Source organism: Schistocerca serialis, chromosome 5 (assembly GCF_023864345.2).
Source record: "Schistocerca serialis cubense isolate TAMUIC-IGC-003099 chromosome 5, iqSchSeri2.2, whole genome shotgun sequence".
In the NCBI taxonomy this organism is placed as follows: domain Eukaryota; kingdom Metazoa; phylum Arthropoda; class Insecta; order Orthoptera; family Acrididae; genus Schistocerca; species Schistocerca serialis.
The window spans coordinates 614,245,464-614,272,182 of NC_064642.1; the positions used below are offsets into that span (position 1 = coordinate 614,245,464).

At 39.7% G+C, this 26,719-nt stretch overlaps 1 protein-coding gene across 1 annotated transcript in view; it reads right to left on the minus strand.

Annotated features, from left to right (window-relative positions):
* LOC126481306 (serine protease snake-like) overlaps window positions 1-26,719 on the minus strand; it is a 264,390-nt gene that overhangs the window by 12,079 nt on the left and 225,592 nt on the right. The window contains exons 5-7 of the mRNA XM_050104961.1: window positions 20,424-20,530; window positions 8,576-8,835; window positions 1,446-1,612 (exon numbers count right to left, since the gene is read on the minus strand). Coding sequence (XP_049960918.1) covers window positions 1,446-1,612; window positions 8,576-8,835; window positions 20,424-20,530 — 534 coding nt within the window. The remainder of the gene's footprint in view (window positions 1-1,445; window positions 1,613-8,575; window positions 8,836-20,423; window positions 20,531-26,719) is intronic.

Sequence of the window (26,719 nt, forward strand, 5' to 3'; positions counted from 1 at the left end):
GTAGCTTATCTGCATATCCAGGCATAGAGTACACGTGACATTTGTTACATGTTGTTTCATGGTGATGCAATTTCAATGGCCAGAAATGTATTTAAGGGGTACCAGAAAATTTACCAGCAAATCCATGAGTAGTTTTGTTCCCCTCTCACCCCCACCCCCTCCTCCTCTTTCCTCACTGCCTCATCAGATAGAGAACTTTCTGATTCTGGAAGTTAGTATTGGCATTGCCCTTTACTTATACCTGTGTTTTATGGTACCTGGAAGAAGGGTTCTTTTTTCATCTACTTAGATAGTACACAATAAAACTTTTTGCAGATGACTACATGAAATAGTAACTAAGTGATAATTTGTTCACTCATTGAACAAAAAGTCTAAAGATATGTGTAGGAGGGAATCGTTACCTATCATGCATTTTCTGTTCATTTATATGTTGGTTACCTTGGATGGAGAGTCATCGTTAGCTGTAGAATTAAGTTCAGGTGTGCCCCAGGTAAGTTTGTTGGGAACCTTACTGTTCATGTTGTATATTAATGACCTTACAGACAATATTAATAGTACCTCAGACTTTTTGTAGATGATGCAGTTGTCTGTGATGAGGTACTATCTGAAAGAAGCTGCTGCATAAATATTCCAGCAGATCTTTGTCCAAAGATTGCAAACTTGCTTCAAATGTTCAGAAATGTAAAACTGTGCACTTTGCAAAATGAAAAAACATAGTATCCTATGACAATAATACCAATGGGTCAGTGTTGGAATCGGCCAACTCGTACTAATACCTGGGTGTAACATTTTGTAGCGAAATGAAACAAAATGGTCACATAGGCACAGTTGTTGGTAAAGCGGGTGGTAGACTTTGGTTTATTGGTAGAATAACTGGGTAATTGCAATCAGTCTACGCAGGAGATTACTTACAAATCACTCTTGGGACCAGCTCTAGAATAATGCTCAAGTGTGTTGCATTAACAGGGGATATTGAATGTATACAGAGAAGGGCAGCACAAATGGTCACTGGTTTGTTTGACCCATGGGAGAGTGTCACAAAGATTCTGAAGGAAATGAACTGGTAGACTCTTGAAGATAGACGTAAACTATCCCAAGAAAGACTGTTAACAAAGTTTCAAGAATCAGCCTTAAATGATGACTCTTGGAATATACTACAATCCCCCACATACTACTCACATATGGATTGTGAGGATAAGATTAGAATAATTACTGCAAGCACAGAGACATTCAAACAATCATTCTTCCCACACTCCATACATGAATGGAACTAGTAGAAATCCTAGTTAGTGGTACACTGGGATGTACCCTCTGCCATGCATCTAATGGTGGTCTGCAGAGTGTAGCTATAGATGTAGAAGATTTATTACATAAATTAAACATAAAAGATTACATGATTCTGAGGATTCTCACATGCAGTTGTAAAACATATTCTAGTACCATACCTGACAAGTGTCTTTGCCTCCTGAAAGGACACCAGCGCACATCATTGACGGAGCTATTCCACGAGGCAGAGAACTGATCTTGACACCACTTTGCCATAAGTTGTTGCACACTTTGTTATCTATTATATCAAGAACCACTTTCAGCAAAGTTTCACTTGGTTTTTCAGCTGCAAGGTACAAAAACAACAGAAATTACAACAAATTCTGACAGTAAGGCATTTTAGGTATGATTTTTTACTTTGCTCCCATTGACAGGTAAAAAAATCAGAAAGATTCTTTTATTATTAAATATCATGTATGTGTGAAGACAATAGCAGTTTCTGTATCCAAAGAAGATAGCTATAACTAGGTATGTTTGTAGATTAACACTGTAAAATGGACTAGCAAACAGCAAACAAATGATATCTAACTTTCAAAGGCTTGACACAATAATAACAATGTAGAACTCTGCTCTCTGTTGAGTGCTTCTAACGGTGTTGCACTTCGGTTGAAATGATGTCTTGTATTAGATGCTCATGAAATGTAGAGTAAAATCAAGGCAAAGGTTCAACTTTAGATTGTGATCCAGTAATCAGATTTAAGCTATCATGAATATTCTTCCAAGCAAATACTTTACTAGTTTGCATCAATATTAATTTCAATTATTGTTGTAGTGTTTTATTACTGAGACTTGCATAAACTTACATAGTAGAATAGCAGTCATCAACCTGAAAATTGGTTTGGACATCATGGTGCATTAAGGGGGTTGCTGTTACTAGAAGTAGTATGCGTTATCTCCTTCTGACCTGAGAACAGTCTTCGAAGCCATTTATTAGGGGATCTATACAAGGTACATACTCCATACAATTATTCTCTCAATAATCAGTGCACGTGTGCTATGGAGTCAAACGATTTCTGGAAGACAAGAAATTCTGCTTCTATCCAACTGCCTTGAACTGTGGCTTTCAGGATGTCATGCGAGAAAAGCATAAGTTTGGTTGGATATTATTGATATTTTCAGGATCCTTGCTGGTTGGCATGGAGGAGGTCATTCTATTAAAGATACCTCATTAGATTTGATCTCAGAACAGACAGGATGACTTAGTAAACATTTAATAATGTAAAATATAATAACTTGAGACCTAATTGAGATACTTATTGTTGGTTTCCTCCTACAAGGATGGTAACTCTCAATGTTTCTGTGTTTGCTTGTGGCAGATGGTACAGTGTGTGCATGTATGTAACTGCTTTGTTCACATAAATGAATGTCAGTAGCCTTGTGTACTCCACAGCAGAAGATATTTGGTGTGCTTTCTTTCATGGAGCTAAAGTCTGTTACACTGGAACAACAGTGTTTCCAGTGAGAGTATGGACTGAGACCAACTGATGATTTTCCCAGTTATGTAAAAATCAAGTAATGGGACAAGCAACTTTGGCAAACTCAGTGTTTGCTTTCGATGTTAGGCCACCTTGCCAAGCACACAGTACCAGAAGTTACTATTGAATTAAGCTGTACATCCTTCCAGTGGAGCCCTTGTAAGTCAATGTGACAAGCACGTAGACAGTTAGCCCATTTGACAGTACATAATGTCATCCAGAAGAGGTTGTGTCTACAGGCATACAAACTGCAGCTTTGTCACAAAATATAGCCCGAGGACAGGCCATAATAGTAGGCATTCATGAAGATAATTCTGGTGAAAATGGATGAAAATGAGCCATTCCTTGATTTTGTCTGTTTATTGGACGACACTACATTCTACACTTCCGGTACGGTACACACTCACAATTGCCACACGTGGGGAACTGAACCCCCCCCCCCCCCCCCCCAAGTAGTGGTAGAGTGCAAACCAGACTCCCCCAAAAGTCAATGTGTGGTGTGAATTGTTGAAGAACAGAGTTGTAGTTCCATTCTTCTTCACATAGCCTACAGTTAATGCAGCAATACAAATAGACATATTGGAGCTTTATGCTGTGCCACACCTTCCTCATGAGATGATCTTTCAGCAGAATGGTGCACCATGCCATTTGGTGAACACTGTGAGGGATTTCTTGGATCATGAACTCCCATATTGCTGGATTGGCATAGGTAGTTCATGGCCTAGAAGCCCAAACATTGCACCACTTTATTTTTCTTTTTCTGCTGTGTGGTGTTATCAAGAATCAAGTGTACCAGATCGACACCATCACATTTGTGCAGCTATTGAACATGTTACACCTAAAATACTGCAAAACACTTCGAGAGCAGTGGAATACAGGTTAGATGTCTGTTGCGCCACTAATGGCCTGCATCTCAAGGTATATTAGGTGTGTAAATAAATACACTCCTGGAAATTGAAATAAGAACACCGTGAATTCATTGTCCCAGGAAGGGGAAACTTTATTGACACATTCCTGGGGTCAGATACATCACATGATCACACTGACAGAACCACAGGCACATAGACACAGGCAACAGAGCATGCACAATGTCGGCACTAGTACAGTGTATATCCACCTTTCGCAGCAATGCAGGCTGCTATTCTCCCATGGAGACGATCGTAGAGATGCTGGATGTAGTCCTGTGGAACGGCTTGCCATGCCATTTCCACCTGGCGCCTCAGTTGGACCAGCGTTCGTGCTGGACGTGCAGACCGCGTGAGACGACGCTTCATCCAGTCCCAAACATGCTCAATGGGGGACAGATCCAGAGATCTTGCTGGCCAGGGTAGTTGACTTACACCTTCTAGAGCACGTTGGGTGGCACGGGATACATGCGGACGTGCATTGTCCTGTTGGAACAGCAAGTTCCCTTGCCGGTCTAGGAATGGTAGAACGATGGGTTCGATGACGGTTTGGATGTACCGTGCACTATTCAGTGTCCCCTCGACGATCACCAGTGGTGTACGGCCAGTGTAGGAGATCGCTCCCCACACCATGATGCCGGGTGTTGGCCCTGTGTGTTTCGGTCGTATGCAGTCCTGATTGTGGCGCTCACCTGCACGGCGCCAAACACGCATACGACCATCATTGGCACCAAGGCAGAAGCGACTCTCATCGCTGAAGACGACACGTCTCCATTCGTCCCTCCATTCACGCCTGTCGCGACACCACTGGAGGCGGGCTGCACGATGTTGGGGCGTGAGTGGAAGACGGCCTAACGGTGTGCGGGACCGTAGCCCAGCTTCATGGAGACGGTTGTGAATGGTCCTCGCCGATACCCCAGGAGCAACAGTGTCCCTAATTTGCTGGGAAGTGGCGGTGCGGTCCCCTACGGCACTGCGTAGGATCCTACGGTCTTGGCGTGCATCCGTGCGTTGCTGCGGTCCGGTCCCAAGTCGACGGGCACGTGCACCTTCCGCCGACCACTGGCGACAACATCGATGTACTGTGGAGACCTCACGCCCCACGCGTTGAGCAATTCGGCGGTACGTCCACCTGGCCTCCCGCATGCCCACTATACGCCCTCGCTCAAAGTCCGTCAACTGCACATACGGTTCACGTCCACGCTGTCGCGGCATGCTACCAGTGTTAAAGACTGCGATGGAGCTCTGTATGCCACGGCAAACTGGCTGACACTGACGGCGGCAGCGCACAAATGCTGCGCAGCTAGCGCCATTCGACGGTCAACACCGCAGTTCCTGGTGTGTCCGCTGTGCCGTGCGTGTGATCATTGCTTGTACAGCCCTCTCGCAGTGTCCGGAGCAAGTATGGTGGGTCTGACACACCGGTGTCAATGTGTTCTTTTTTCCATTTCCAGGAGTGTATTTTGAGTTATGATACTTTAGAAATGTATCATCAATTACTTCTCAAGTTATTGCAGTTTATATTATTATATGTTTAGCCCAGACACCCTGTATTATAAGATTCTACAACAAATTGATGTCACTGATATTGGACAGTACTTTTGTGTCTCACTTCTGCTGTCAACAGGATGAGTGGTATATGTGCTCTCTTCCCACCACTGCACATGGTTTTTTGTTTGAGGCATCTGCAGAACATTATGGTTGAAAGAAGGGCTAACTCAGTTGCAAGTTTGTTACAGAATCTGATAGAGATTCTGGTGGGCCCTGGAGCTTTGTCCAATTTTAACAGTCTTGTAAATGTAACATCAGAAACTCCACAAAGCTGTTCTGTTGTAGACAGGGAGGTTCCAAGAAAGAAAATTGTAGCAAAATACAGGAAGACCTACAGAGGACCAATGCTTGATTCAGGAACTTACAACTGACTCTCAACACAAACAGATGTAATGTATAGTATGTCAACATGCAGAAACTACACCAGCAGTAATCACTTATTGGAAATATTTGCAAATGTAAAATTCCTAGACATATAAATCTGGTTTGATGTAAGGTGGAGAGACAACATAAAAGTATTTCTAAAAAAGACAAGAGGCCACACAGACATGCCATAAGCATCCCAAGGAAATACAACACATTCACGAAGGAGGTAGCTCATGAAACCCTCATTTGATTGACTCTTGAGTATTATTTCTCCATCTGGGGTTCGTTCCAGGTATAATTAACAGAGGAGCTGTTGCTAAACAAATTGTCATCACGTAGATATTATCAAATAAGAAATAAACAGGAGTTGTTTAACGTAAAACAGAGGCGCAGATTTTTTTCAAAGTAGTATATTCCCTATGCATTGAACTGTGTTAATATCTAGCCTGAGTAAACACAATGTAATTGATAGTAGGTATAATGTATTTGCAATTCCAACATTATATCCATATAAAGGACCAGCAACTTAATTTGTTTATTATGTATTTGGATTTTTGTTACAGTTGTATATAAAAAAGGGAGATGTGATAGAAACCTGATATTTAATAACTGCTTCTGTCTGTTAATATATAAATTCACTTGTTCTTTATCCCTAAATGTCATCCTTTTTGATGGGCTAATTAATTCATTTATCACATTCTGTAGATCCCACCAGAGACTGTAAGATGGTTTGCAGAACATGAATTTGGATATAGATGTAAATTTTTATGCTACGGTAGAACAGTACCCTCCACATTTAAGATTCATATGCAGTCAGATGATGCAGAGAATTCATCTGAAATTTCAAGAGACAGCTACAAAATGAAAGATATGTATGATTGTTTTGTAAATGTGTTGAACCATGGCATCCTACAGTCTAATATAGTCCAACACATGGTATTCCAAGATGTCACATAAACAATCAACCTATAGATAATACTCTTTGTAAAGTTTTGTGTATGTGTTTCCAGTACAGCCACAGGGAATGAGAGATGATAAAATCATTAGTTTGTCAAATGTTAGACTTTATGCATTGGTGCTACTTTTCTCAGTAATGAAACTAATTGCTTTTTGGACAATGTGTTTCAAAATATATCAGAGACTTGATGGTATAACAGGGCATATGAAGTATAGGAACCCATGTACAAGATCCTCATTCAATGATGCTACTGAACATAAAAAAATCTGGAGACGAGAACATTCATACTTACATTCCCTGTGTAGCATTTATCATCATCTTTGCCACTAGACAGTATGCCAGTCAGTCTAGATGAAAAAGTAACAATACAAATTTGAAGAATTTAACAGTATTTTTAACTTAAGGAATGATCTAATGACAAGAGGAGACATCAGTTTGGTTGTACTAGCATGGCTGCCAAAGTATGCAATACAAATTTGTAAATGTGGACATTATTCATCCATTGTCATTCAATTCCAGTTTTGGGGGTACTGTTAATGAGCCTCTTCCATTTCCTTCAGACTATGTACAATGTGTCATGGGAAATATCATCCAAGGCCCTTCCTGTGGCAGTGAGGTCTTCTTTGATCATGTCCAGCCAGTGGGTTCTGGGACTTCCAACAGGACATTTTCATTCCACCTCTCTTTCCATATTTATTTGGGTTTTTCTTGTAGGCTCCACTACATGCCCATACCACCACAGTACGGATGTGCTCATTTAGTCTAAAAGGGATGTTTTAATTTCAACTTTCTTTCTCACCTCCATATTCCTTAACTTATCCATCTAGGTCCTCTGAATAGTGGATCTATGGAAAACCATTTGACTCTCTCTTGGTGCATGCTTCAATACCATAGACCAATATTAGTACAAGAAGCTGTTGAAAATACATAATTTTGCTTTTTATGGATCTCGTCATACCAATAAAAACATTCTCACTTGTTGGTCGAATTCAGCACCCTTTTGCACTCTGTTGGTAATCTCTGATTGAATCAAATTATCCTTGGCATTTATACTGTTGAGGTATGGAAAACTAATTATCCACAGATGTTATGTGGTGGTCTCCTAGTTTCACACTTGTGGGATGCCCATCCCTGCTGACTGCCATCACCACTGTTTTGGTCTGTGAAGGTTGTACCCCTGGAACTGAGATTTCCATCAGTGAGTCGGGTCTGAACTTCCTCTTCTGTTTCACCCCAGATCATGACATCATCAGCAAAAGACAACTGCATTAAGTTAATCAAAACATTTCTTGATGTTCTTTATTATACCATCCATGATGTTGATGAACAGTGGCGGGGACATTTCACTGCCTTCCTGAACTTCACTCTTGATATGGAACAATGATTATCACTCTCCAACTTGTACACAACTTGTACAGCATTATTATTCAACCTATTGTTAAATCAAACACATAAAAGCATAAGAAATGTGAGAGTACCTTACTCAAGTTCTGTAACACATCTGGGGTTCACATTCGTTAGCTAAAACACTCTTGAAAATCCCTCATGTAATGTGAATATCACATGCATATGTGTTGCCATAAAATTCTTGTTAACTATGTTAAGCTGTCATAAATTATATTCATTGAATTTCTACAAGGAAAGCAGTCCTGTGGGTTTCAAAATTAGCTTGTGGACATTGGTGCATATATTTCTGTCACTCTGTAGCACGATTAGATGAGCTTTCTGGACATTGGTTACTATCGTCACTTTGTTCTTCCAGGTATCTTTTAGAATACTTTTTTTATGGGGTTTTGGAACTTCTTGTGCTTGTGAATTAAATGACAAATGGTTACTTTTCCAAGTAATACTTTTTCAAGTATTATGCAGAGCAATTCATTATAAGTGCATTGTGTGTGAGTTATCCACATTAACTGCTAAATTATTTTTAATCTCATATTTTTATGATAGTGTGTATTTTTTTAAATTTATTGCTTTTTTACTTATTTACTTACCATAATCTATTCTACCCCAACCAGTTGCAACTGTCTTGTTGACTGAGAAAGTGTCATGTGTGTAGAGACAAGCAGGTCGTAGAAACTTGTTGAAATGCACACGGTCACTAAGACGCAACAGAGCAATGTCATTGTATTTGCTTGGTGGTTTATATTCAGGATGGCGCACAATATCTACAATGCGATAATCCACAGGGTGTGCTCCATCATCATCACGTTTCAGATTCAGTTCACCAAGACGAACTATCACTGGGGGACCCCTGTAATTTATTAAAGCATCTTTCTGTTATGAAACGAGTGAAAAGAAGTTTTAAGAATATTGATTTTAAGACACATTAGTAATATTTGCGATTCAGAAGAGTAAAACTGTAAAACTGCAATTTTTGTCTGTTTGAACATGCTAATCTCCAAAATTACTCAGTGAATATTCATGGGATTTTCACAGGCAACTTGAGCAGAGCTTGAGGCAACAAAATGGCTTTATTTCATCTAAGTCAGATAACAAAAAAGGAAAAATAAAACAATAAAGATATAATTTAAAGTTTTAGGAATTTGCTCAGCTTAGTAGTTTGGATGTTTACCTTATTGATGGTGTAGTACACCAGACAGCACTGTTAGCTTTTTAGCACACCAAAGAACCAACAGATGACATTGTCAGTTTTTTTACATCAATGACAGAATTACGCGCAGTAATCTTATCTTTATGAAAACAAACTAACATTGAATTTACTTGGCTAGGATATACAAATTTACTGATTTTTCTTTGTGTATTAAAAACTTAATGAAATTGCTTTGCTTCTTTTGATGTGCTTCATTTGTGTCTATTGACAAAGTGATCATACAAGGGTTCTGTTTTTACCAGCTGAGGCACAGAACTCTAAACAGCAGTGATATGCAAAGGCCCTTCTTTAACTTCCATTGCAAAGCATGAGCATATAGCTAGTTTGAAATAGTATTCCAAGTCAGCTAGTAAAGTAAATGAAAGACTGCAAATGAAACTTGATTTTAGCACTTCAAGCATAATGACTGTTACCAAGAGTGTCTCTTAAACAAAATCATATTCTTTTGATAGAAGGTACACTACCGGTCATTAAAATTGCTACACCACAAAGGTGACATGCTACAGATGCGAAATTTAACCGACAGGAAGGAGATGCTGTGATATGCAAATGATTAGCTTTTCAGAGCATTCACACAAGGTTGGCGGTGGTGGTGACACCTACAACGCGCTGACACGAGGAACGTTTCTAACTGATTTCTCATACACAGACAGCAGTTGACCGGCGTTCCCTGGTGAAACGTTGTTGTCGTGCCTCGTGTAAGGAGGAGAAATGCGTACCATCACGTTTCCGACTTTGATAAAGGTCAGATTGTAGCCTATCGCGATTGCGGTTTATCGTATCGCAACACTGCTGCTTGCGCTGGTCAAGATCCAATGACTGTTAGCAGAATATGGAATCGATGGGTTCAGGAGGGTAATACGGAATGCCGTGCAGGATCCCAATGGCCTCGTATCACTAGCAGTCAAAGTCAAATTAACAGGCGTCTTATCCGCATTGCTGTAATGGATCGTGCAGCCACGTCTTGATCCCTGAGTCAACAGATGGGGACATTTGCAAGACAACAACCATTTGCACGAACAGTTAGACGACGTTTGCAGCAGCATGGACTATCAGCTTGGAGACTATGGCTGCGGTTACCCTTGACACTGCATCACAGACAGGAGTGCCTGCGATAGTGTAATCAACGCCGAACCTGGGTGCACGAATGGCAAAACGTCATTTTTTCGGATGAATTCAGGTTCTGTTTACAGCATCATGATGGTCGCATCTGTGTTTGGCAATATCGCGTTGAACGCACATTGAAGCGTGTATTCGTCATCGCCATACTGGCGTATCACCCGGCATGATGGTACGGGATGCCATTGGTTATATATCTTGGTCACCTCTTGTTCACATTGACGGCACTTTGAACAGTGGACGTTACATTTCAGATGTGTTATGACCCGTGGCTCTACCCTTCATTCGATCCCTGCAAAACCCTACATCTCAGCAGAATAATGCATGACCGCGTGTTGCAGGGCCTGTACGGGCCTTTCTGGATACAGAATATGTTGGACTGCTGCCCTGGCCAGCACATTCTCCAGATCTCTCACCAATTTAAAACGTCTGGTCAATGGTGGCCGAGCAACTGGCTCGTCACAATACGCCAGTCACTACTCTTGATAAACTGTGGTATCGTGTTGAAGCTGCATGGGCACCTGTACCCGTACATGCCATCCAAGCTCTGTTTGACTCAACGCCCAGGTGTATCAAGGCCGTTATTATGGCCAGAGGTGGTTGTTATGGGTACTGATTTCTCAGGATCTATGCACCCAAATTGCGTGGAAATGTAGCCACATGTCAGTTCTAGTATAATATATTTGTCCAATGAATACCCGTTTATCATCTGCATTTCTTCTTGGTGTAACAATTTTAATGGTCAATAGTGTAAATATCCTGCTCCTGAAGACATTTTCATTATGTACACTCTCTTTAGTGTTCAAAGATTTTGTGCAAGTTCTTAAATGTTATCAATATTAGAATTTTTAATAAATGAATATAATGCAGAAGTATTTTGCAATATTTAAATTCAGAATATGGATATTTTTTTAATGCATAATTTTGTGGGTTGGGAGCATGATGACAAATGACAATGAAGTGTGTGTGTGTGGGGGACAGGGGGGGGGGGGGGGGGAGGGGGGGTGGTGGTTGTGGTCAATAGTATGTTTCACTAGTGGATGGTCAACACTGCTCTTAGCCACAATTTAGCAGTGGCCATTCATTCTGGTGGACAGTTGGACAGTTGGTTTGTGGTGAAGCCCACATCAAATGACGTGCACAAGTTGCAGAAGAGCTGGTACATAACCTGGCTGATTCACAGGTGGCCCTGGCACTGATGGGCTAGGATAAGCCTGTGATGGGACAGGAGTAGAATGTGCTGGCTGAGTGAATCATTTAGGTATTGCACCTGGGTCCTTCATAGGTATATCACCCATGTGGCAAATGGTTGAGAATGAGAGTGGCGTAGTGATAGACCAGGATACTGTATAGGCTATGTGGGCTGCAGAATACCACTGTATGAGGGGTGGGAGGGATTGTCAGTAGGATGTCTCTCATTTCCATACACAATAATAGATATGTTAAAGAATGATGAAATTCCTTCCACATGGAACACGCCTATCTCACTACTGACTACTAGTGTTAGACACATACGGTTGCTGTCAACAAGTATGGGCTGGAAGATGACGAAGTAACAACATCGAAACTAGTTGCCAATAAAACCAACACCTTAATACAGCTGGAGGAATTTCGTCATTCTTTAACATATATTATACCAGCTTACGTTCCAAGTCATCCATTTCAATTATGGATATATGAAGACAATAATAGATAGTTGATGAAGGACATGATTTTGCAGCTGGCTCTTGGAAGTAGTGAAAGGATTTGGGGGTGTGAGGATATGGTATTGGAAAACTGCTTCTGAACTAGGTTTTGGTGTAGTGCCAGTCTGTGAAGGCCTTATTAAGGCCTTCAGCATACTGGGCAAGGCAAATTCTTGTCACTGCAGAAATGTTGTCCACAGGTGGCCAGACTACATGAAAATGATTTTTTTGTGTGTGCAAGGGATGATAGCTATCAAAATGTGGGTACTGTTAGTGTTTAGTAGTCTTGATGTAGACAGAAATATATAGATGGAGCTATCAGAGAAGTGTAAATCAATACCCAGGAAAGTGACACATTAGGATGAGGAGAACCAGGTGAAGCAAATAGAAGAGAAGGTGTTGAGGTTGGAAAGGACAGAGTAGTGGCCTTGGATCCATATCATGAAGACATCATCAGTGACACAGAATCAAACAAGGCATTTGGGGGACTAGAAAGATTTCCTATCGATAATCCGTAAACAGATGGGCATAGGGGGGTGCCATTCAGTGCCCAAGGTCATGATACAGAATTTTTTATATATCTTCTCCTCAAAGAAGTATTAATGTGTGAGGCTGTAATTATTTAGATGTATAAGGACTGAAGAGGTGGGTTTTCAGTCAGAATGACATTGTTGAGATAATGTTTGATAGCAGTAAGGCCATGGGCATGAGGAACATTAGTATATATGGAGATGGTATCAACAGTGATGAGTGGGGATCCAGGTGGTAATGTGGTGGGGATGGTCAAGAGCCAGGGAAGGAAGTGATTCAGATCTTTAATATCAGTGTCTAGCCTATGACCAACTGGTTGGAGGTGTTGGTTGACAAGAAAGGAGATTCTTTCTGTGGGAACACAGTAACCAGTTACAGTGGGGCAGCCATGATTGTTGGGTTCTACTATTCAGTGAGTTGTTCCCTTTAGTCATAAATTATTTACATTCTGCCAGGACTTTCCACACCATACTTACGGAGTGATACTAAAGTAATTTGAAGTATAACTAATGCTCTAATGCAATTCTCTTTTAAACCTTATTTTTGTTGATGTCCTCCTGTGTTCTTGTTTTGTTCACATCTTTCAGAACCTAAACTCAACAAAGGTCGTGTCTGTGCTCCGTGTTGGAGAGAGGTGCAAGATTTAGAGAGTGATGGAGACCACAAGCTGAAGTGCTAATGCAGGCACATTCAGCAACATATGCACAGTAATGCAACTGACTAAAACTAATTTTTAACTTAACACAAAATTTAGTGCAAACTAATCAAAGAAAATAAAAAATTCTCTGGAAAATAAGCATAATGTGTAAATGAATGACATTTATTATTAAACACTAAAATGTATGATATTTTGCAGAGATAACGAATAAACTGAAACAAGCCATTATTGTTTTATTACACAAAAACAAGTAAAAAATGATACATTCTGACAAACAATAAAAGTGATAGCAAGAGTGAGATTTGTTTCAGGAGGGTGGAGTGGAAGAGGTGGTGTGTGTTCCTATAATGAAGAAGAATCGAAGCTGTGGCAATGGTTTGCTCATTTGTGTTTCTATGTGATACTCATATTTCATATTTAGGTGAGTCATTATCTTTCTTCATTTCTTATCTTCCACAAAGATTTTTTTTTTTCAGTTTCAACATTTTTTAGTATTTTGTGAAGCTTTTATTAATGAATCCGTCAGCAGCTGCAGCACATATGTTTGGTAACTAGTTTCAAACCAACTGGTTCACTTCCAAGCAGGCCCTAATGAGGCAAAAAAAAAAAGTACATAGTTGTCAATGAACAGTGATATAAAAGTGGAATTACAGTAAATATTTCAAATTTAACAGAAATCAGTTATTTGAATTCAAACATATCTGCACTGAAGCTGCCTGATCTTAATAATAAACATCAACATGGCAATACAAGCTTTATAAAATGTTTGCAGATGGTTCAGATGGCTCTAAGCACTAAGGGACTTAACATCTGAAGTCATCAGTCCCCTAGACTTACAACTACATAAACCTAACTAACCTAAGGACATCACACACATCCATGACCGAGGCAGGATTTGAACCTGTGACTGTAGCAGCAGTGCAGTTCCGGACTGAAACACCTAGAACTGCTCACAGCGGCCGGCATAATGTTTGCAGTATGACTGACTATCACAATCCATACGTGCCTCTTAGCAGGTCAGAATCAAACTGGGCGTCAACATAGCCAACAGCACCAGCAAACTTCTGATGGTACTAGTGTCACAACTCATATTGAGCTTATGGGTGTTCCACAGCGAGGTTGTCAGTGTCCTTATAGTCATTAAAACAAATGAATGTGGATAAAATCTCTAAAATTGCTGCACATTCATGCACTCAAATTGACCACACAATCAGTCTATCTCATATGTGCTAAAACAATGATGAAAGAGTAAAAGTAGCTATACGTGAGATTAAAACACAAGTAATATGACAAATGAGCTAAAAGAATGGCACTGGGAAATGGCACTGGCTGACCACTCACCAAAAAAAGGGTGAGCCAGTCACCCTGTTAACACATTAAAACCATCGCCCTAAAACCTTGGGAAAAATATTATGGAATTCACAAAACTTTAAAACTCAAATCACATTCATTTGAACTTTACTGAAAATAGAAGGCAGATCCATCAGAAAATCTGCTGCAGCCTGCTTACAGGAAAATAAAACACAGTCCTATAAAATGTGGTACACAGTGATCTGTACCCCACAAGCACGACACATTTGAGGGTAGTCTTGCTGAAGGAAGAAGCTCTGCATATCATGACTATAGGCCTATGCAAGGATGAGTAAGGAAGACCTTGCCCTGTCGACGTAGCTAGGAGGCATGTCATGGCTGCATTGCCGACTTCACTAGATGGAGTTTACTGTCTGTCACTTTCAGCACTCGTCCTCCTAACGACACAAGACTCTGTATGTCAACAGTGAGGCTACAGCTTGCAGGGGGATGGCATGCTGAAATAAACTGAGGAGCATGACAAGCCTGTTTGGCTGCTAGATCTGCCCTTTTGTTCCCCGCAATACTCATGTACCTTGGTACCACACAAAAACATACATCCCTCCCCACTCATTGTAGCTGGGCAGTTGAACCTTGAGGACGTGCTATGGGAAAACAATTGAACAACCAACAGAGTCCCCTGTTTAGAGCCACCCATAAAGATAGCTACATAGTTGTGGTACTCATATAAAACATCAGAAAATATTACATTAAAAAAAGAAGCAGCAGTGCAATCTCTCCCGTACTGCAGTAAATCTAAAATGACTCGGGTTCTCTACAGCAACCGGGGTGGCAGATGGTTAAAACCCTGGATTTAAGGTTGGACATGCTGCACTTCAAGTGACTCCAGCAAATGCCACACAAGGATCACAAATGGCTTTCTTGTTTGTGGACAATGGGAGAAAAGGTGTTCCAGAGGTGGATAAGTAACAGCATGGTATGTGGGTGAATTCAGTGCTGTGAGGAACTTGTGTGCCTGGCACACCATGAGGAGCTGCTGTCATATCGTAAGTGATGGTTCAGCAGCCTCAGCACAGAGACTGGGTATGGTGCTGGTCCTAAATGCACCTGTGGTCAGCCTAATCTCCTCGTGGCAGATGGCATCAATGATCTTGAAATAAGAAGGCATCACCAGTCCATACACCATGCACCCATAGTCTAATTGTGTACACATAAAAGCCCTATAAATCTTGAGCAGATGAGCCTGTCTGCTCCCAAAGACCTAAGGCTAAGGCACTTTATGATGTTTACTGCCCTCAGGGTTCTGGATTTCAGATTTCTCAGACGTGGAAACCATGATAATTTGAAGAAAAAAAAAAGAGGCCTAAAAATCTCACAGAGTCTCTAAAATGTGGAATGGTGTCCCTCATATGCAAGGCAGGTAAATCAAAATATGACAAGAATGATAAAGATGAACACAAACACCCTTATCTGCAGAAAACCCAAAACCCATCTTTGCAGCCCACTCCTCCAACCTCCATACTGTAAGTTGCAACTCATGGCTTGCTGTTGCAACATTGGAGGATGCAAAGGAGACAGCAAAATCATCCACAAATGAGCACTGTACAGGACTCCTTACCATAGGTGTGATACTACTTATGGCTGTTGCAAAGAGGTTAACACTTAAAACACTGCCCTGAGGGACACCATTCTCCTGCTCAAAACCATCTGACAGCCTGTCACCAACTCTGATCCTAAAAATCTGCTGAGACAGGAAAGACTGTATGAAGATGGAGAGGTTGCCACAGAAGTTCGACTGATACAGTTGTGCGGCAGTACTGTGTCTCCAAGTAGTACGACATGCCTTACTGATGTCAAAGAATATGCTGATGCAATGATGTTTACGTAGGAAAGGCTGCTGTATAGCCACGCAGAAGAGACAGGCTGTCAACAGTGGATCAAAATCTCCAGAATCAACACTGAGAGTGGCTGAGGAGTTGCCTGGTCTCTAACAATCAGACTAGACAATGGTTAACCTTCTGCTCCATGGTTTTTACTATACAGCTTGTTGTGGTGATACTCCAATAACTACTGGGAGTTGTGCAGTCCTTTCATGGTGTAAGTAAAGGTATCAAAATTGCCTCTCTCCATGAGTGGGGGAAGGTACCTGTCTGCCTTACAAGATTAAAACATTCAAGGAGGATATCCTTTGATACTGCCAGCAAACATGCCATACTGGATTTGGTTGTGACTGGGTGCAGTATCATGAATCGCAGACAGCACCGATTCCAGCTCTCACACGGAGAAAGGATAGTTGTGATCTCAGAACTGTTGGATCTGAAGTTCAACTTTCCCCTCTCTACAGTCACATGATAGTGACAAAATGCCAGATTCAGGCTGGCATTGGCAATAGTTTGCGCAAAATTCTTTGCCAGCTTCTGAGCGCAGTCTTCGGCCACTTGTAGGAGACACCCCTGTTTCAGCACTGCTGCTGTTGGTAGATGACTATGTTTACAGAAATCCTCCTGAAGATCATCATTTACTTCCCACTAAACAGTGTCTTTGAGGTTTGGTTTTGTGTCACTGTGGGCTTGTACCATGGGAAGCAAGGAGAGAATGATGTTTGGTGGCCAATTTACTCTTTCTATAACACAGCTGCATGCATATATTTATAGGGTTCTTTGTTAATCAGAAAAATAAGTTCCTTATCTTAAGCTAGCCCATGTGGTACAAGATGTTCTGTAATAGTCCACATTAGCCTCACTGCTGGTAAAGTACAAGTCCCGCTATGTGCACTACTATGGTCGCCAGGCGCTGACTGACTCTGAGCTAGAGGCTGAGCTAACTGCGACAGCAACTCCCATTGGGCTGCAGCTGACGACTCGGCTCATTGACTCACTGGATGACTGACTGGCCTTCCAGTCTGCAGCAGGGATATAAATAATGGTGGCCACGAGGGTGTTGGTGGCCGTTTCTTGCGCGTCTGTCTTTGGCCTCTCTGCTGATAGGCTCGCTTGCTCCGGTGTCTGCTATCGATCTTTTCACAGCTTCTTTGCCACCTGGAGTGTTGGTGACAGCTTATGCCAGCACAGTTGGAGAGCAGAAAGAGAAGTTAATGGCTGAGAATGACCCAGTAGCAGCACAAAAATGGGTGGGTGTACTTGTGTTGAGGATGCACATCTCATGAGGCCCTCCAGAGCCTGACCTTGGGGCAAGCAGAGGTCAAGCCCCACAAAATATGATGGGCATTGAAGTCTCCCAGTACGAGAAATGGCTGGGAGAGTTGTTCCCTAAGATCTGTGAGAGCCTCGAAGGCCACTGCATCTTGCGGAGGTAGATACAATGAGCAAACAGTGAACCTCTAACACACATGAATCTCAACAGCAATGGCTTGCAGGTCAGTAACCAGGTGGAGAACAGAGGAGTGTTGTGCATTATGCACAAACACAGTAATCCCTTCATTGGCACTTTCCACAGTTAGGTCATCCCTGTGATAGTGTGTATATTCCTGCAGTACAGGGGCATAAGGTGCTTTAAAATGTGGTACTGGCAGTGGCAGTGCTGGGCAGTGGACAAGACTTGGTCTCTTGAGGGGCAGGTAGTTCCATGATGTAACAATTGTGGCCTTTTCTCAAATTCTATGGGGAGGGGAAGGCTTCAAATGAACTACATCAGCACAAGTACATTGACAAACACAGGTACTAGCTCTGACACTAGCAACTCCTGTTTGTGTAGCAGCATAAGTTTTCTGGACTGGCTGTTTGAGAATGGAAACAAAAGAGGCAACAAATATGGGTGGCTGTATGGACTTACATAGCTTTTTGGCTTCACCATATAGGATGTGCTTTATTGTGTTGATCTCCTGGATCTTCCATTCTTCAAGGAGAACACTGCAGTCTCTACTCCAGACAGGGTGATCCCCAGAGCAGTTGACAGACTTTGGAGGAAAGGAACAACCAACTCTGTCATTGGTAGCTTTATCACATTTGCGACAAGTAGCTTCTCCTTTACAAACAAGAATAGTGTGCCCATAGTGCTGGCATTTAAAACACTGCATTTTGAGAAATAAGATCATACACTTAGGTATAGGAAACCTGCCTTGACATTCTCTGCAAGTTTCATACTGTTAAAAGTAAGCATAAAATAGTCTGATTTGACAAGATCACCATACACCCTTTTCATACCATTTTGCATGTTGATAATGCCTTCCTGGGACAACTAAACTTTCATTTCTTCTTGGTAAATGTTAACTAGATCCCTGCAAGTCACAACACCTTTGCTGTAGTTCAAGGTGTTGTGCAATTCAGTTTCTATCGCATACCCCCTGAGGCATTGGGCTTTTGAAGGTTCTTTACTTGTTGGGAGCTAGATATTTCAACCAACAAAGTCCTACTGTACATGTGCTTAACAGATTTTAAGTTTCCAGTAATGCTCTCTATGTATGTAAAAATGGAGAAATTTTAGTGAAATTATCCTCTTTTCTTTTAACTGTAATAAACATATTCTGACAAACAGTATGAATTCTGTTACTAGTGACTGAATCAAGAGGATTGGTAAGCCCTCTTGTTAGACTTGGTGTTGGTACCTTTCCAGCTGCCCACCCTTTCTACTGGGAGGAGGAATGAAAAATTTTGAAGGGTCCATGTCAGCCCCATGAGCAGCTAGGGAAGCAAGAGTTCACTCAGACAGACCGTGCATGCCTGAGAAAGCCTTATAAACTGAGGTGCAGCAGGTTCCCCAGAGGCTACCCACTAACAACTGTTCCACTTCAACAGCCATGCATCACACCAGCGCACAACATGACCTTGAGATTGAGGAATTTTTTTTATAGAGGTTGTTATCATCCTCACAATCCTAGCAGCCAAGCCAAGAACCCCGTTCCCTGTGACAACAATGTTCCACCACTGTGCCACACAGTGGTTGCTGAAGCATGCCCAGAGCTTATGGTGACAGTGGACTAGTGGCATTTACCAGCCCCACTCAGGAACCCTGGGGTCACTAAGCACATACCCAATAAATGAATGCTGAGCTCCTGAGAGCACAATCAGTGGGTGTGTCACATTTTATATGTGGGTGTACCTATGCAACTTTATTAATATTGACATCAATATGGTGAATGCTCACCATCAATATAGTGAATGACAATAACAAATGTACAAGTAGTACACAATTACAGATACTAGTGTTATGTGTACATATTATATCTTTGAACATAAGACAAGCATTTCATGCTCAAGTGTATGTCCATGACCAATGGGCTCATCATATTAAATAAGATGCTGTGGTGCCCCATATTTAATTTGATGCACCCACTGGCTGTGGATGCACACTTGAATGAGAAACACTAGTCTTAAATTCAAATATGTAACATATGTGCATGTCACTAGTTGCTGTATTTGTGTAATACTTGTACATCTGTTATTGTCATTCACTACATTCATGTCAAGATTAATAAAGATGCTTAGAAGCATCCACATTTAAAACGTGACATGCCTACTGGTTATGGGTGTGTGTTTATATGTGAGGCATGACACTAATGCCTGTGGAAGTTTGCTGGTGCTGTTGGCTATGTTGAAATCTAACTTGGCTAGCTGAGAGGCATGCATGGATTGTGACAGTCATTCCATGAACAGTGTATAAAGCGTGTCTTGCAATTTTGATGGTTATTATTAAGATCAGGCACTTTCAGTGCAGATAATTAATTTCTATTTTGACTACTTATTGTAATTCCACTTTTGTATTCACTGTTCATTGGCAATTATGTACTGTTTTTTTGTATCTAATGACATTGTGTTTAAGTTTATTAAATTTATAACCAACACTAACAGGCTTTGTACATAATAACACTTTTCATCCATTCCATTGTGTCTTTCACTAATATACAGAACAACAATAATAGTTATCAGAATACAAAACTAAATATTAAGTGCTAAATGTTTACTCACTTTCCAGAGTGTGTGCAGTGGGCTGCAGTGAGAACATAATATTCACTAATTAGTGATCCCCCACAGTTCCAAGCCAGAGTACCATCATTTTGATAACCAATAGCAGCCTGTTAAAACACATTTTTATCACACATAAGTAGGTAAGTAGTAACAAAAATAAACAGAAAATATGGAGAGCAGCCACTCCCTGCAAATGAATGCTAGTTTATGGAAAGTTTTCTGATCTGTACCACAGGCGAGCAGTTACCTTTATTTATGACCTGCTTGTGTTCTGATTCTGGAATTCACATTATTGTAATAACAACAAAAAGTGTACTTCACATAAAATAAAGGACAAAAATTTTTCTAAACTACAACATCAGTTATAATGTAAACAAACTGGGAACAAACTATGTCAACTACTTATCTACATCAACATTTGCATGACTACTCTGCTATTCACACTTATGTGCTTGGCAGAGAGTGCACAGAACAACTTGCATACTATTTTTTGGCCTTCCCACTCTCAAATACCATGTGGAAAAAATAAACTTAAATCTTTCCTTGTGAGCTCCCATTTTCCTAATGTTATTACAATGGTCATTTTCACCTAATCTCTGGGACATTTCATGATACAAACTAATCTACGTAAGATGCAATACACATAGCCACATAAAAGTAATCATTCATTCAGCATGTATTCTATCTAACTGAAGCACTTCTTTTGGGTCATTATAGAGTGCAATCTGTATGCTGCATGTACTAAAAAAAGTCCATCGTCTCATAATTTATTTTGGAACAGAAGAGGTACTTAGAAATAAGAAGAGAGACATATCTGTCTGTTCAGTACTGTATTTTTCCATTACAATATTTATTTAATATGAAATGAGTGATATATGAACTTCCAAAATTATAAAAACTTTATTTAAAATGTTTCAGATTGAAACTTTTTGTTCAGTACTTAGTCCTAGTTATACTGAGAGTAACAATGTAGATTATTTGGTTACAAATATGTTATTTGAAGAGAAATCACAACATTACAATTTTGGTATAGTAGGGATTACACATGATTTTCACATAGACAAAAGTTATTTAGTTTAATTTTCATATAGCTCAGTTGTATTGTTCTGTTCTCAAGTTATGAGAGAATAACAAGTTTTGTTTAGAAATATTTTATTTAAAAAGTTGTTAAAGACAGAAAGCTTTGAACTATATTACCTTCAATCAAAATTTGAAAATAATTTAAATATCAAATAGTATATTTTTATAATAATAAAATATATGTCTGTTAAAAATCCATGTTCTAATTAGAATATTATAGTACTTACAAAGTGCATTTTTGAGAAGGTTCTAGTGCAAACAGATACAATGGGCTTTACTTTTAGTGGTAACAGAAAAAACATTCTGTCAGTCTTCTCATGGAAAGAATGAGGCAAGTCCAAGATCAGTTTGAACTGTTTGCAATAATCTGTTAGGTAATAGGGTTGAAACTACAAATGTGATCAGTTGAGTTTATTTTTATGTGTTGTTTCCTTATAGTAGCAGTGTTCAGTTTGAAGAGTGATAGTAGTGCAGTCCTCTTATGATCTTTAAATGTGTGGTTTGTCACAAGATAAAGGTGAGAAGCCACCTATTAATCAATCAGCTGAAAAGGGAAATAGTTATGGGAGAATGAGTAATGTTTATAGGCGCCTTAGGGCACTGTCTCATGAGTTAGGGCAGTCACTGCAAATGCTCATCATTTCAGTGTTTCAAACAAGTCAAACCCCATGAAAGAGAACACCTTCTCAAGAACTGCAATTTGTTTGGTGACTGAAATGATGAATCTTCCTATTTAACCAGCTTAAATTCTTTGACATTAATTGCTTGTAGAAGCATAGGCATGACAATTCCAGTGCTAGAGATTGCTGTTTATGATGCAATGTAAGAATCAAACAAAGTGATATAACAAATAAAATTCCTGTTTGCCAAAAGGTCTTCATTCATTTGCATGGATTATCATTTTACTGTCTCAACATTCATCAAATGAGAGTGAGGCAATATTTTATACTTGCACTGAAGATGTAGGGAATTAAGGAGGGAATGAAGTTTGTAGTTTTTACTCACTTGCATGAGTGAAATCCTTGATCCAAAAGTAAGGGTTCTTGTAATGTTCTGTGATACATGCTCAGAACAGAATAAGAATGACACCATGCTCATATACTATCACTATCTCATTCATACCATTAAGAGAGTAGAAGGTGTCAAAATAGTATTTTCAATAAGCAGAGACTCTTATATGAAATGACATAAAAACTTTGGTTTGATAAGAAAGGAAGTTATTACTGGGTTACCAAAAGACCAAGGTTAATTCTTTTGAAACCACAACGGTGAACCCAAGGCCTTACAAAGTCATTGCTGTTCAACAAGAAACTATATGAAACTGGACCACCTTTCTGAAGCAAGTTACAAACCAAAATATTCTTTCAAAACATGATTGCTTAGAGAAGCTCTGGTTATGAAGGCAGATAAGCTGTTCAAACATAAGATTACTTACGATGGAGCCTGGGTACCACTACATTTGGAACGTTCTGGTGGTATACAAGTAGATGTCAAACCTGAGTATCAACCACAGGGCCCTGGCAAATTCTTATTGCCTATAAGAGCATATAATGGTAAGTGTTTTATAATCTGAATCTTTTTGAAAGGTAAATCATGATAACTTTACAAATAACTAGTTCTAGGGGTATATTTTCAGAGGTGCTGCCAATACCTTATGATTATGCAGACATTCAGGAATTCAAACAGTTGTCTTCGTTGATCAATTATGGACCAAGGGACAACGGCTGGCATGTGTTTCTTGGTGCATTAATTTACCAACAGCCGTATGTATTGTAGAAATTTATTTTATGAACTTCTTATGTGCTACCATTTTCGGCATCACATTGATGCCATCTTCAGGCTCCTGTGCAATGAGTAGAACAAATGTACTATTGTTGAAATATAGAACATACATTAACAGTTGACAGTTATCATGTTAACTATGTAAGTGGCTCAAAAAGACATATTGAATATCATTAAAACTATATGTAACATTAGGGCAAATATGCTTCTGCTTATGTCATACTGTTGTTAATAGTTTTCACTGTTTTACTTGAATATAGTCATACCCCACATAATACGACCTAGGCTATGCACATGTAACTTATGTATTCTGACATAGTTATGTCACATTTTCTTGTATTTTAATTTATTTTATTATTTATTTACATTAGTTAATTATTTTTTTAAAAATATTCTTCCACTGGACATATGATTATTTGTAGTACATTTGATGTGTTGCATGGCCTATTACAACTATGTGGTACAGATTTATGAATAACGTGGTATACATATCTTCATCTATCATGCTATATTCGAGTAAAACAGTGAAAACTATTAACAACAGCAGGACATAAGCAGAATCATATTTGCCCTAATGTTACATATAGTTTTAATGATATACAACACGTCTTTTTGAGCCACTTACATAGTTAACATGATACCTGACAATTGTTAAAATATGTTCTATATTTTTTATATAGTGTATTTGTTCTACTCATTGTATAGGGGCCTGAAGATAGCATCAATGCAATGCCGAAACTGGTAGCACATAAGTAGTTCATAAAATAAATTTCTACAATACATATGGCTGTTGGTAAATTATTGCATCAAGAACCCAACAGTTGTGGCCAAGACACAAGAAATTTCCATTCCAGTCCACCACATAAAGAACCAAAACCCGGCTCCAATAAAAAGAAACTTTCAGTGCTCAACAACACAAAGAAGGGAAGGAATGGACCCACCATGTTTTTCTTGTGGTAAAGATGCACTTTCTTTGCAAGTATTGCCTTTTTTATCACATAATTTCAATTGTTCCTTTTTTCTAATGTACATTCTCTGCAAGCATTAAATTTAACATCATATTTATATTGGTTACATTTGACTGGAGTGCTTTATATATTTTTTTGTAATCTTAAAAGTTTAAATTTCCTCTCCTGATAAATGTACAAAATGTCACTTAGCCCATTTTTTCCATGGGCTCTTCATTTGCAAACCTAATAGCACCATTACAACAGAGCAACTTTTTTATTTGTGATTGTCCTGTCAAATAAACTAATGTTATCAAGATCTTGCAAAACAATATTTGTTTCCTTTCATGAATGAGGCTCAACTGCTGGCAGTACGACAATGACTTTTGTTGTATATTGTTTCTCTGATATCAGTGTATGAGTATGTGAGTATTGTGGGCACAGTTTAAGTCAGCTGATCTTTGAGGGAGTGAAAGAAGAGGTGGCGGCAATTCCTGCCATGCATACAACCCACAGAGAAGGAGCAGCACAGAAGAAGCAGGTAACAGTTTCCTCATTCCATATAGGCAGTGTACAAGTGAACTGTGCTTCATACTGAGTGTTTACAAAAGCAGAAGGAACACACAGAGGAAATCAGATTAAATATTATATTAGCAGTGGTTCTTTCCAACTTCCCACAGGTAGCACTTAGTACCGAGCGAGGTGGCGCAGTGGTTAGCACACTGGACTCGCATTCGGGAGGACGACGGTTCAATCCCGTCTCCGGCCATCCTGATTTAGGTTTTCCGTGATTTCCCTAAATCGTTTCAGGCAAATGCCAGGATGGTTCCTTTGAAAGGGCACGGCCGATTTCCTTCCCAATCCTTCCTGAACCCGAGCTTGCGCTCCGTCTCTAATGACCTCGTTGTCGACGGAACGTTAAACACTAACCACCACCACCAGCACTTAGTAACTATGGCCAGACAACTGGTATTGTGAAACAGTAATAAATTATGTATGCAAACCTAATTCATCATTCAGTCTTCTATTACTGAAAAGTATCAAAATTCCTACAGTAATTCCTGAGATTAGTCTTCGCGTACTGACAGAAAAATATGGTAGGGGACTTTAATTTATAATATGTATAGCTGTGTAAGTGAAATTGAAACTGCAGTCACCTTTAATGATATGTTAAAAAAACAACATTTATTTCTGCAAATTATGTATAACTACAGGAGCTATAGTTATAGTGATGTGTTGTGGAAGGAGATCATGAGGATTGTGTAGCAACTGCTGGAAGTAAAACTCCAACGTCTCCAATAGAGAACCTTTAATTTTACAAGCAGAAGAACACAATTTTCACCTAAATTTTGAAGCCAAGGATTGATCCATATTTAGATATGCTGCATGGGGGCAAGAGTACAATCTTGATCAACATTTTATCTCTTTAGATGACAAGCTCCAACCATTAAAAACCACATGAAGAGTCTGTTTGACTTTCCATACAATCAGTGCTACCCAGTAATACTGGAAGCAAGCATGCAGATTACATGGTAAATTATATTTCCCACCCACATGGGCACTTTCAGAAAGCAAAATGGTCCAAATTCACTGAAAAACATGATAACATTTTGGGACAAATTCCTCTCTTGACCAATAGTAAGAAACATTTGTGAGTGCAGTGTTAATCACAGCAGGAAGTTTATTCCCAGAGCAGACAGGAAGTAGTACATTTCAGAGTGATCTGAGGTCAGTGAGAAACTATAAGAGGATAACCTCTTCAGACATAGCAGGTTGGATACTCTCTATCTTTTATGTTTTCCTTTCCTCAATAATTAGCATTTTTACGTTACTGCACTCGAACTATATTGTGTAGCATCAACCTAAGGCAATATGTGGCTGTCCATTTGTCTGTACAAAATTGAAGTATATGAGGCAAAAACTGGTCACAAATAAGAATTTAGATATCATGAAAGAGCAATTAAAGTGTTTGACCTTCAAGTTTTGGTGTGGACTACATTATTGACAATAGCCTACTTTCACCACCAAATTTCATTTAATTTTTGGAGGAACCACTGGCTACTGAGGACATCTGTGTAGGTGAAATGGATAAGCTATACTCTCAACAGGAGAGAGAGAAACAACAGACAAATAGGTGCAGAATCTTGGAGCCATGTGCCACGAGAAACTGTTGGTCACTATTGAAAAAACTACACTTCAAACAATCAAGCAGAAAAGCATGGTCTCTGTTACATGACAAGGGAGGAGGAAATTGAACAACATGCAATAACAACCACATCACTTCAGCTCAACATCTGAACCATCTATTTCTGAACATTATGTCACAAAAGTAATGCGACCACAGAGAACAATGATAGCAAGATGTACACATCATTGCCCATATTCTCTGCCATTCACTCCTGAAGATTTTCCAATGGCTCTACAAGACATTAAATCAGGTGAAGTTCAAGGTTTTGATGGCATATACTCAGAATTCCTTCCACATTG